This window comes from Manacus vitellinus, unplaced genomic scaffold (genome assembly GCF_001715985.3).
Source record: "Manacus vitellinus isolate BGI_N305 unplaced genomic scaffold, ASM171598v3 scaffold_26_pilon, whole genome shotgun sequence".
In the NCBI taxonomy this organism is placed as follows: domain Eukaryota; kingdom Metazoa; phylum Chordata; class Aves; order Passeriformes; family Pipridae; genus Manacus; species Manacus vitellinus.
In genome coordinates, this window is record NW_021939960.1 from 7,734,750 (window position 1) to 7,748,222 (window position 13,473).

The following is a 13,473-nucleotide window of genomic DNA, read 5'->3' on the forward strand; positions in this document are numbered from 1 at the left end:
AAATCACCCCTGCTAATAAAAAACCCTCTCCTGATATTTACCTGCTTGGGTAGGAATATTGATCTCAGTGCAGAAAGCACTTCCCTGATCACACATCTCACTGGCTATTCTTTCTTGGAGAATATGGCCTTGGCTTTATTTTCAGAGCAGCACTGTAATTTATTATTCTCCATGATCATGCCTAACCCTATAACTCCTTGGAATTGTGGATAGAGTATGTGGGAAGAGCTTGTTTTCATCCTGTATCAGACTTCACCTCTTAGAGCAGGCAGCTGCCTGCACACCAGAGCTGCCTGTTGCAAAACCCAGGGACCCTGTGGAGGCTGGCAGTGTGCAGGCAACTCACACTCATCTCCAACCACCAATTTTCCAGCATTTTCACATCCTCTGTTCCTGTGTTAACTACAGAGTTGCCTGTGACATGAAAGTTCCCACTGATCTCACTAAAAAAGGATCAGGCTGAGACATCCCTGACCCACACAGCTAAATCTTGCAGATCATCATTCAGTGCACAAGAGGTTTTATTTTCCTTTATTAAAGCACACAAATAGCCACCTAGGAAATTGTCATTTACATTGCAGCAGTTGTAAAATCACACCAACACAACCATTTCCAAAGAGAATTACAGAGCCAGTGCTACAGCCAACCAGCTGACCACAAGCCTGTAACTCCATAGGCACAGTACAATGAAGTTCTGCTTTCAGGTTTTTGTTGCTCTTCTTATAACAAACTCCACTGAGCATTGAACAGAATGTCTAAACACAGTCACTGCAAGGGCCATGGAAATATCCAAAAGCTTAGTAAACACACATTTATTGGTACTTGATTATGTAAGATCGTTGCAGCATAGTCATTATAACAAAATCCGTATTAAAAAAATGCCAAACACAGGTATATTTTTTTCAGAGGACATAAATCTATTTAAAAACTCAACCAAGAATGGCAAAGGGAGAGTGGCTGGTCCCTAGCCAGCCACTAAGGAATGCTCTCCTGCTCCCTAACAGCAAGAACAGCAGTCGGTTCCCAGCTTCAGGCCCAACCATACCCAGACCCCATCAGATCATCTGACAGCTGAGGGGCTGAGCAAACCCAAGGTCACTCACTGCCCAACACTGTTATTGCATCCACAACCACAACATCCCACCAAACTCAGCTTTTCCAAGGGCATGGATGCAGCTTGCCAGCAGCACAGTTCTCAGGGAGTTGTTCTTCCCATGCCTGGGGGCTGTGTGGGATTTCCTGGTGAGTGCTTGGGGATAAACATCCATTGCAAAGTGCTTAAAGTGCCCAGATTTCCTCCTCCCCCAGATTAGTCAGGGGAAATGATAATTGCAAAGTTTGCTCTGGTATCCCTCCAGATTCCCAATCAAATGCTAATCACAGCACCAAAATCCTCTCAGCTCGAGCAGTTTACAAGGGATCTGGGTCCTATACATGGGACACTGGAATTTCATCTATATTTTAAGCCCAACCATAAGGGAAACACTCTACATAGAAATATAACATTCAATTCTTTTATACAGCATATGTAAAGAACATGACAGCATTAAAATATTGGCAAATCAATACATTAAAAATACAGAATTTCCTAGACCAGAGCACAAGACATATATTCACAAGAAATCTGTACAGTCTGGACAACGCTGCCAGTTCTCAGGTTGAAGTTGACCTCCCATCTCCACATGGGGGTCTTTGCTTTGCTTCCCCATCAGCACCACTGGCCACCACTGCCCAGATTTCCCCAGGCTATTGTGCTACAGGGAGAATACCAGTCTGCTGTCCCCTCCAGCACAGAGAGCACTCGGTGGTTAAACTCTTTGGGGAAGCTTTCATTATTGAATGAAATGACACGACATTTCATTTTCCACAAACCTCTGACCTACTGAGAGAGGAAAAATCAATCCACAGCTGGCAGGAGGAGTGGTACCTGGGCAGCATTTCCCACATGCTCTCAGCATCGTGGATCTCATTGCAGTTAAAAAAAAAACAAACCAAAACAACAAAACAAACCCCAAAACCCCACCTTTTGTATGGTTTCTGCCCCACTTATCCCATGCAGAGCAGATGGGACTGTTTTAGGCTGCCACATGCTACCGGGAAGGTCCATGTCTTCTGGAGGAGCTGCCATTCTGACTTCTCCAAAATGGCTTTCCCCTATACATAAATACATTTATATATAGGCCACTTCATTCCTTCCTCCTCTCACTGAGGAAGATCCCCAAGGCATGCTTGGCAAGGTGAAATCCTACCATATATCTGTACCTAGAGCACTGCAGACGTGTATGTATAGATACAATCTGTCCACTGTCACACTGGAAATACAGAGTTTAAAAAAAAAAGAAAAAGCAGTAGCAGCATGTAAACGAGGAACTGTGTTCATTTCCTCCTCTTCAGAGCCACACTCAACATTTTTTACAGTCCCTTCTCACCCCCCTGCTCCCCTCTGAGAGGAGGGTTTTACTGCAGACCCCATCTGCAGGAGCTGGCGTTGTCCTCTAAAGCAGTTTGAATTTCTCTTTCCGCCAGCTCCCTCCTCTCCCTCCCCGCATCCTTCCCTGCACGATGACTCATCCTGGAGATGATCTTAGGTTTTGTCTGATGGCTCCTGCCCACTTTGGCTGCAGCGAAGTCTAATTTCAGAGTGGTGGCACGGGAATAAAACCCGCACGCGAGCGTCTGCTGAGCCACACGAGCTGTTAACATCTCAACTCGAGGAGGCAAAAAGCAATGGAAGAGTTTACATTCTGTCTGTCTCCCAGCAGCAAAAGTGCAAGTCCCAGGAATGATGCCTATTTTAAATCCTTGATTCCTGAACTCTCAGTAATGTTGCAAACCCCCAGGGTTTCGCAGGAATCAAAGGGCTGATTTCAAACACGTTCTTTAGTGCAGGATGCACTAGAATTAAAAATGCATCAAATGGGCTCACTTCTTCTGCATGCTCTTGCAGTATCCAGTTTTCCCAACCCCCAGAATTATTTCTCGCCTCTCAGTTTTGAGGTCCTGCTAAAGAGCTGTTATCTGAGTTAGTTCTGACGTGGGGGTGGTTGGACTCTGCTGGGCGACAGCCACCATGGGAATTTCCATGCCTAGTCAGGCCGGATTGTTAGTCCCCTCCGAGTTCTTGCAGGCATAGGCCACATCCTTGGCGATGCTGCACATCCTGTTGGACATCTGGAGCTCGGTCCTGAAGGCGGTGGGGAAGCAGAACTTCTTGAAGCACGCCTTGAAATTCTCATCCAAGAAGGCGTAGAGCACGGGGTTCAGGCTGCTGTTGGCGTACCCCAGCGCGGTGCAGAAGCAGGAGATGGCCAGCTCGAGCTCACTTTCTGCCTTGGCACCCAAGCACTGGACCAGCACAAAAATCTGGATGGGAGTCCAGCAAACAATGAAGACTGCCACGACCACCAGGACCATTCGGGTGATGCGCCTCAGGTTTCGGTCCTTCTCCTTGGAGCCTGAGAGGACACGGACGTTCTTGAGCCGTCTGATCATGAGACTGTAGCAAATGGTGATGATCAACACGGGGATCATAAAGGAGAAGAGAAAGACGCAGATGCCGAACACCGGATCCCAGTAGTCCACTGGCGAAGGGAGTTTAATTAGACAATCAATTTCTGCAAGTGAAAAAAGTGAAAAAAATCAAATGGAAAAGAAGATCAGCAAACACAGAGCAAGCAAAAAGGCATCTGCACATTGAGATTAGTTTAGACTAGTTAGAGAAGTGGTTGGAGTTAATGTTCTTCGAAGTCTTTCCCAACCTTAATGATTCTGTGATTCTACGTTTAATACTGGGAAGGCAGTAGCAGTGATACAGGGAAGCAAGGGCAGAAAGGAGAGAGTTAAGACAACCTTACAGCAGAGCCCTCACCCCGCTGATGAAACTGGCACCCCGAGCCCATGGGCTCTCCTGGCCATCACCACCTCCCACCCACTGGGTGCAGCTTTACTGACCGTTGTTCTCGTTCTCTGCGGATCCCATCACCATCGCTGGGATGCCGAAGACAGAAGCCAGTGCCCAGATGCAGACATTCACCACCTTGGCCTTGTGGGGAGTGCGGATGTCCAGGGCCTTGATGGGGTGGCAGATGGCGATGTAGCGGTCCACGCTCATCATCGTCAGCGTGAAGGTGCTGGTGAACATGTTGTAGTAGTCGATGGAGATGGCGATCTTGCAGAGGACGTTGCCAAAGGGCCAGAAGCCCAGGAACGTGTCTGTACCCTGGAAGGGTAAGGTCATCAGGCACAGGGTGTCAGCCAGAGCGAGGTTAAAGATGTAAATGTTTGTTGCTGTCTTCATCTTGGTGAATCTGAAATGCAGGAATGAGCAATGGTTAGAGCTCCACCTGATGAGGGGAAAGACATTAAACGCTACTGAAGAGGCCACTCTGCCACTTTGGGATGGAGATGCAGTATTTTCTTATATGAGACTGACCACCCTTCACCTTTCTATCTCCTACAGGTTTATCAACACACAGCTCAACCCAGCTCCTAAAAGATCACATATGGTATCTTCATAATCAGTTCCATGGGCAGGAGAAGTTTATTCCCTCAGACTGCCAGGGAGGACCATGAAAGCCTGAGTCTGTCAGCTCACAGTGGTTCTTGAAAAATGACTTCAATAAGGCTAACCTAGGATTTCATCACATATGGCTTCATTATCATAAATGCTGGTGAAAGTTTTACCCAATATGATGATTTGAAAGATCCAGGGCTAAGCTGATAAGCCATTTTGTAAGGGCTCACATTCAAAGGGTGTGGCTAATGTGAGCTGTCAGATCAGAATAGGTGGGATGGCCACCCCTGGCCAGCTAAAAACTGGTGAGGAGTGAGGTTTGAATCACAAATTGAAATATCACAATGGATCTTCCTCAAGAAAGAGGTAAAGTCACAAGTCAATTCTACTTCAAAGAATTTTTGTCATTTCGATATTACTTTTATCATATGAACTGGCTGCCCAAAAGAGAGATTCACCTTGCTCTAATGGCAATCATCTCCTTTTCACACATGGGAAATGATGCAGAGCAAACCATAATCACCTACCCATGAGACATGCAGAGTCTGCAGAAATGGAAGCTCAACAGTGACCCTGGGACTGAACCTAACATTTCAGCTCCAGGATGTTCCTCTCATGGGCAAAACAGGAGCTCAAATAGGTATAATTTTAAAACTATAGCTCATCCATCATTTACTATACTAAAGGCCTTTGCAGAAACGTGGCCAAAAATGGCAGACAGGGATGTGTGTTATTAACAGAGTGCAAGATCATTTGAGGGTTAGACTTCTACTTATAAACTGCCACCCTATTTCACTCTATGTTAGAATAGTATAGGGTCTGATTTGAACTAAAAAGCTCTTTTTGTCAATTTGATTCAGAACAGCAAGCCCACAACTGCCCTTCTCAGCTCTGTGTCCTCCCCTCAGGGTCTGAACTTCAGTTCTTGAGAGATTATTTGAATGCTTGGCAGAACATTATCAGTGGCACACTCTGAACTCTGCTGAGACACACGGTGACGTGGCCAGGTTTGCAAGAATAGGAGCCAGGGGAGCCACAATCCAGACTATAAAGTCTATCTTTCTACCTGCTTTGGAGCTTTAAGCTGGGCTTGTATTAGAAATCTGAAAGTGGCTTCAGAAAGGAAGACCGAATGTTCCATTAGACCTTCAAAGCCAAGGAAAGCTTTTGGAGGTGAGCACTGATGGAAACATGGTTGGAAACACTGAGGTCCCTAAAAAAGCCTGTGTCAGACTCTTCTTGCCCCAGAAATCACAGGTTCTTAGAAAGGCAGCCCAGATAAACTTATGTAACCAGAAGTAGTAGAAGAAAAATGCCAATGCCTTTCCTTTTGTGGTAGGATGAACAAGCAAAACACTTTGCAAATCCAACTCAACAGGCAGCTGCCAGGGCTTTAAGCTGTGGAGTTTCCTAAGCAGGATTACCACAGACTCCAGTGCCCTGAACCCCAGAGCAGCATCTCAGGGTAGGCAAGTTTTCTTTTTGTGTTTGAACACTTGCAGTTGGGCCAAGCATGGCAAAGTACTCAGGGGGATGAGGTAGGTCTGTTAAGTGGGTTCAGTCACCTTCCCCTCTAGGTCAGCAGAGGGGAATTAAAATGAAGAAAATCAAATCACTGTTTTTTATCAGCCCCCATAAAAATAAGTATTGTCAGCTCAGGCTTTAGGAAATGATTCAGTCACCTAAGACTGTGCTAGCAAAGGTCTCCCGGGAGCTGTGGCCTTCTCTGCATACCACAGACTGGCTGGGCTGGCTCAAGCTTCCCAAAGGTCAAGGTTGTTGCAGTCCATCCTTTCAGGAGGACTGGAGCTGGAGGCAATTCATCAAAATGCCTCTAACACTGACTGCCCTTACTGACATTATAACTCAAGGGAATAGCAATTTGGAGCAATGATGAGTGACTTGACAGCAAAAGAGAAAAAAATTAAAGGTTGATTGAGTTTGGTTTTCTAATTGACCAGTGGGAGAAACAAGCAGAATTCACCTATTTCCAGCCCCCTTCCAACATCCATGGGGGACAAAGCTGCCTCCCTGAAAACTCCTATTCCCTCAGCACTGTGAGAATTTTGGGGCATCTCAGCCAGCCCTGAGCTCAGGGTGTGAAGATCACAAACCTTCAGCTCCCTCCCACACCCCTCCACCCCTACCAGCCCTTCTCAGCAAGAATTCAGAGTCCAGCTGCAATTGTTCAGCCTGGCCCTGCAAAATCTGCTCCCTCTCAATGCACAGATCCCTCTCTGCTGCTTCCTTCCTCACCACCTCCTCAAGGTGATGGCAGAGCCACCTTCCCTCGCTCCCTCCAACATGGGGATGCTGAGGTGACTGGCCCTTACCTCCTTCAACTCATCTTCTAGTGGATTTTAAGCTGATTTTGTGCTCTTGAAAGGTGGGGAAATTAATTTACACCTAATTAATTACTTCTACTCCACTTTCTCTGCATGCTGAGAGCCAACAGCCATTACCCCAACCAAACAATGTTCCCAAACATTTCCAGAACGTTCAGTACACAAAAAAAATCAATTAATCGCTTCTCTGTGGATTAATCTCTTTTTCTTTTCCTCCAGGAACTGAGAGTGTTCTTTTTCTTAATCTGCACCAAAAAAAAAAGACAAATTAAACTCTTGGACTTTAGGAGGCACCTCAGTTTCCTCCCCCTGTGGCACAGCTCTGCTGCAGATAAGCCTGTGGCCTCCACGGAGGACATTAGTTCCCTGCTGAGCCACTTTCTTCCACTCTGTCATGGAAGTAATTTCCTAATGGAGCATCTCCCACAGAGTGGTTCTTAGCTCTTCATCCAGCTCCACCTTTGTCACAACAGTAATTGCTCTGCAGTCCTGTTCTCTCGGATGCTGAAGCCTAAGAGAAAAAATGCCTGGATGTCATCTCAGCACATGTCTTCCCTCTCCTTTTTTGATGAGTGGACCTCAAGCAACAGTACCTGGAACAAAGCTGGACTTCAGCAAAGGGAAGATGCGATCTGGGAGTGAAGATGGGTAGGACACAGCTCTCTGGGCTTTAAGGTCCTGTTTCTCACAAGGATGGATTCTGTCCCTGGCTGAGACTCAGGGGAGCTGCAGACCTGTTTTTCCTACTTTCCCTCTTCCACCCAGCCATGGCAAGGCTGCAGGACAGTGAGCCACTCTGGATGCCCCAAGGCTAAGAACCAGCTGGCTGCAGCAAAACTGCAACCCAAAATGGGGCAGCAGACACTGGGACAGAGGGACCAGAGCAAAGCCTGCAGCCACAGGGAACCCTGAGCATTATCTCCAGGAGCTCTCTGCCTCCTGGGGTCTCTTGATTTTCATATTCATAGCTCCAGCTAATTGGGATGCAGACAGTGCTGTTCACCTTGAGCAGCTCCCTCCATCCCCACCTCACACCCTGGCAGCAGTGCCAGCCTTTGCCCTAGTCCCTGAACATGCACCTGGGAGCAAAACAGCTCAGGTGAGCAAAAGGCTCAGGGAGAATTTTTCCTGAGCTACTCCCACCCTGTGATGGTAGAAATCAGCCCTGGTTCTCTCACATCTCTGCTCCCAGCCTGCTCCCTGCCCACAGGTTGTGTGAACCTGCTATTTGCTCTGGCACGCACCATCGTGCTTTGTGTCCCCCCAGCCATACACCCACACTGTGCTCCCCACATCCCTGCTGCTCTGGTCACTATTTCAGAGCCCCCTCAGCCTCAAACTTCTAACCAGTTCAAGATGATTTATTCTTAATGGTTCAACAGGCCCTGAAAAAATCCAGAGAGTTTGAGAAGGACAAATTTAAATCACTTTGGGCTCTGAGGCCAGACACTACAGCAAAAGCAGCCACCAACACAGCACCTAAAAGCCTATAAATTACGCAGCAGGACAGGGACTGGCTAGCAGGGGTTAGTTAAGGAGTTTGCTGCCAGACAGCGTGAGCACACACTTTGGGACAGATGATTTTTTTTGCCCTTGAATCTCACCACTGTGTCCAGTGACAACTATAAAAAACAAACACTGCCCTCCTCTTCTGGGTGCTCTCTGGGGACCAGTGTGGATGGGGACATCACATGGCTCCGACTGCTGCCATGCCAAGGGAGGAGGCTGGGTGGCTGCAAAAGCCTCAGTAGCTCAGCCAGGGGCTCACAGGGATGCTCCCACATCCCTGAGCAGGTGCTTGGCCACCAGGAATGGTGCTCTGGTGTGAGGAGGGCATTCATCAGCCTCCACCCTGCAGCAAGATGCTCTTGTCCCAGTTCATGGGTCAGATCTGCCTCTGCTGAGTTACTCGTATCCAACACGCTGCTGGGAATTGCCCAGTCCATGAAAAACACTAGGAACTGAGTCCCACACTAAACATCACAGAATTACTGCTGCACATGGGCAACTCTCTTTCACCCATCTCACCAAAGCCAGGTGAAACAAAGAGCCCTCTTAACTGGAGCCACAGGATCTGTATTAGCAGGGACCAGACATGGTTCCTATGAGTCATGTGGCTGAGCCCAGCTCACCTGGGCTCGTGGGGACCCAGAAATCAGGGATCTGTAGACCTGTCCTGTGCAGCCACTATCACAGCAGGTTCCTCTCCCGCTCACCTCACCATCCTCTCCAGGGCACAGAGCCCTCAGTGTGGCTTTCACTTCTATATAAATTGCAAGAATTGTCTGTTTATTTTATATTTTTTCCTAGGAAAAACTAAGCAGGACTCAGATGGCTCCACCATCACACCTTCGCATTAAGCTCCATTTCAGCTCTGAGACACTCAGCTGGTCAAGGCTTTTCCCTTAGAAAGCTTTCTATTAAGAAATCAGCATCTCTGCAATGTCATAATTAACTTCATTTTCCCTGTCTCATCACAGCCAGCTGCCCTCACCCCTGTTCTCAGGGACTGTGGCAGTTTTCAAGCAGAATAACAGCTGGCACAGCATCTCCGGGCAGGATCATGATGCAGGTACCCCCCCATCACATCCTTCCTCCTTCACCTGGAAGCAGCAAATGAAAGTCTAGGAGCCTGTCAGCCCTCATCTGCCTGAAATATTGCTTAAAATGCTCTGAAAAGTGTTCTTCAATAGAGAGAGCTGAGCATCCCCAGTACTTTGCTGGGCTCCAACAGAGAGCAACCATAGTAAAGAGTGCCCAAGAAATGAGGCATCATCATTCCCATGGGGGCCTGAGCTGGAGGAAAGGAGTCCTCCAGGCCATCACTGCTGAGCATTGTAGCAGCTGGGGACAACAGAGGAGTCCCTAGACCAGAAGCTGCATGTTGTCCCTTCCCTGGCACAGGAGTGGCTGGCAGCAGTTCAGGGGTCTCTGTCACAGCCCTATAACAACACCTGGGTCAGCATCACCTCCGGCCCCGTGAGTCACCCACCCCCAGAGCCACTGAAAGAACAATCCATCCTCCTGCTCCTTTGCTTTCCTTCCTAAAAACAAAGCTCTTGGGCAAGCAGCCTTGCAGAATTCAGTTAATAGCTAAGAAGGATCTCAGCAGCCTTCACTCTCCCCCCAAACCCTCTGTTCAGCTCCTCGTTTCACATTCATTAAAAAGAAGAACAGGAAATATATGCAGAAGAGAGCAAACAGCAGAAGGAGGAGGGAGGGGAGGCATCATCCCTGCTGGCAAGGAGCTCCACGATGAGCCAGCAGAACAAAGCCACAGATGAGGCAGGTTCCCACAATAGGCCCTTTACTGTCTAGGAAATTGTGCTCCTGACGAGAGCCCTTCTCCATCTTACCCAATTAGTGCTGCTCAGCACTGGAAGGGACTGACAGCCACATGATGACTGTCTCTAAATTAATCATTCCAAATTTTAAATCACTCCAAATATAATAGAGATGTAGGCTGGGTTCTATAACACAGGGGAAAACCTAGAGGAGGCTTTGAATTTCTACTTTCGTGTGAAGTACTGGGAGATTTTAAAACTTTTCCCTCAGTGCTGCAGAAGACTCATTCAAAAGGAACAAAAAATGAGCCTTTCTGATGCCTCCAATTTCCTCGAGTGCAGGTATTAGAGTCTTCTTATTTCCCAGCTCCCTCAAAACCAGGAAACAATTACTGTTTATGACATTGTACCATTCCTTTTGTGGAAGATAATACACGATTTTCTTATGGGCTGTGTAATATGTTGAAGCCTGGTTATCCTTGCTGAAGCATGGAAAAAAAAAACAAACCAACCAGCTTTCATAGGCTGCACCATATCTGCAGGTGACAGGGGTGCAGCACAGAGGGTTTGCCAACCATTTTTCCATTAATGGAAGAGGTATATCATTAAGAGTTCCAAAAGCCCATGTTGACTTACCAGCAGCCAATTTTCAACCTACTGAAAAACAGATGCTACTCAAGGCATGAAGCCTCAATGCCCCAATCTGGGGAGAAAAACCTGTGTTTGAGAAGTTCATCAGCATCTTCCTTGTACGGCCACTGATGTGGCAGTTCTGCATCAATCCACATACATGGCAAGGGTAAGAATCTGGGATACTGAGCTCAGTTTATCCCCACACCTGCTCCTGACCTCAGCATACAGAACAAGGAGAGAAGAATCCTGAGCAGAGATAACCAGAAGTTGTAGTTACTCACCAACCTAAGAAGGGTCATTTCCTTGGGTATAACTCCGCTCCATACTGAGCTCCCAGGGGACACAGATGGGGAGAACCAGTGGGAACAGCAGGTTCTACACCTGCCCCAGCTCAGTTATAACTTCCCCAGCACACGCTTTTCAGGGGGGCACTCCAGACTCACATTGAAGGTTTTTGTTTTGTTTGTTTGTTTTTAAAAAAAAAAAAAAAAAGGTGAATTTCCCAAAAGGAGTACCCAAATAATCAAAATGTCTGTTAGCACCCTTTTTTTTTTTTTTAATATATAGGGGTTTCTAGATAAAGGGAAATAGAGAAATGGAAAATGGCTGGGGGAGATGGGGGTGGCACCTTTCTTCAGTTTTCAATTGCTTAAACCAAGTAAAACCAGAGGACACACAAACCAGTTAAGTTCCAGGGGAAATTCCAGTGCTGAAATCCCACTTTCTTTTCCTGAGTGCCATTTATCCAACTGGAAGGTATCAAAGTCAAAAAGATGTGGAACAGAAGCCACCATTCTGCACACATGGCCACGGCACAGGTCCACCCTGACCAGGATGCTGTCTTGGGACACTGATGTTATTTGTGATACCCAGTCACAGCCCTGGGCTGGGGCCAGCAGGATCCAGCTGCTCACATCCCACAAGACTTCTGCAGACAGGGAGATTTCTGCCAAGACTTCTTGTTACACACATCTAAGGCTCATGCACGGGGTAAGGACTCCCTTCCTCTGCACACACGCTGGCTGGCATTCCCATGGAGCTGCATCACTGTCAGACAATGACTTCTAACTCCCAGAGCCTCACTACTCACCACACTTGGACACACCCACAAACTACTCAAATGACTGCTACTACACTGAACAGGAACACGAGCTCTCCAGACATGTCATTAGTTTACTGCAAACCTGCTCTCTGCATCTGCAGCTCACCAGGGCTAATGGGATCCCTTCTCTCTGCCATGAACTCCTCTGCAAAGAGAGCACAGATAGGCAGCCTGATGAACAGTTACCTCACTCTGCCCTTGTAGCAGAGATTTAGCCACCCTTCACTGACCTCTGATACCAGAGACTTGAATTTTGCAGCATCTCCTGCAACCAAGTTGTGTGTGTTCAGGGGAAAGATGCTTTGGAAGCACTTGGGCTCCTGGTAGGAGCAAGACAATCTCATCAGTGTCTGAATACCTGCTAAATATTTGCATTTTCTGTTGGAGGATTCAACCTGTCTTTTTTGTGCTGGCAGCATCCACCTGCACCAGGAATCTGCTCCAAGACATGGATAAAATGGAAGTTCCCTCCTTAACATGAAGGATGCAGAGATCAGAAGGGAGGTACTGGGATTTAGCACAATCACAGCCCTAATAGCTGCATCAACTTATTTTGTACTTACAAGGGGAACAAGGTTTCTGATTCCCAGAAATAAGGGGGGGGTTGAACCACAACAGTGTCGGACAGGGACTCCTAAAATGCCAGCAGTGTGCAGGGAGGCTGGACTGGTTCATGGTCCGTGCTCTGTCCCTCTGCAAAGGTCCCCCCACTCTCCTGACTTCAGCACAAGAAGTCAGAGAAGTTGCCTTCAACTCTGCAGCATCCTGTCACATCTTATTCATGTCTACAGCTTCCAAAGGGTTGAAAGACTTACATTCCTGACTTTTCCCCTGTACAATTAAGGCAGAGCCTCTGCACATGCCATTCCCCTTACAACAAGGTTCAGCTTTGGAAAGAGCCAGCTCCCAAATGGAACAGCACCTGCAAACACAACTGGGGTGCCGGACACAGCCCAGGAAAGGAAAGGTCCCATTAAGGAGCCAGCACAGCCTGGCAGCAAAACCCTTCCAGCTCATTGCCCTCTTTAGGGACATCCAGCTCGCTCCAAAAAAACCCACAAAACATTTTTTTTTGAGCAGCTCTCCTCTTTCTGTTCCATTCTCTGAGTTAAACTTTAGGAGGCACCAGAGGGCAGCTGAAAACTGGTGGAAACCTTCATCACAGCCTAGGAAGGGTTAAAAAAACAAATAAAACCAAAACAATGTAACAAATGCTACATCATTACCACTAAAGCACATCACAAACACCAGGGAAGCACCTGCCTGCTTCACCTGCAGCAGGGACTGAGGGAGGGAAGGTCTGCCCCTCTCCCAGCCTTCCCTGGAGCCTCCCTGCGTGTCCTACCTGACGATCACATACATGACGGAGCAGTTGCCCACCAGCCCCACAATGCACACGATGGAATAGACAACCACGATGGTGATCTTGATGCTGAGCGGCAGGAAGCTGTCCCCCGTGCTGTTGTTAAACCAGTTGCTGGGGAGAAAGCTCAGGTTGAGCATGGAGGAGTCATTCAGCAGCTTTCTCAGGTCAGGGTCTTCAAAAATATGGGCGGGGAAGAGCGGGTCCATCCTGAAGCACCAGCCTGCGCCAAG

The 13,473-nt window shown here is 47.6% G+C and overlaps 1 protein-coding gene across 1 annotated transcript in view; it reads right to left on the reverse strand.

Annotated features, from left to right (window-relative positions):
• Nucleotides 1-517: 517 nt before the first annotated feature.
• The window catches only part of OPRL1 (opioid related nociceptin receptor 1), a 13,792-nt gene continuing 836 nt past the window's right edge, over nt 518-13,473 (reverse strand). Inside the window, exons 2-4 of the mRNA XM_029960378.1 lie at nt 13,223-13,473; nt 3,952-4,307; nt 518-3,614 (exon numbers count right to left, since the gene is read on the reverse strand). The exon at nt 13,223-13,473 is cut by the window's right edge and continues 1 nt beyond it. Of these exons, the coding sequence (XP_029816238.1) occupies nt 3,091-3,614; nt 3,952-4,307; nt 13,223-13,449 (1,107 nt within the window). The 5' untranslated portion in view covers nt 13,450-13,473 and the 3' untranslated portion in view covers nt 518-3,090. The remainder of the gene's footprint in view (nt 3,615-3,951; nt 4,308-13,222) is intronic.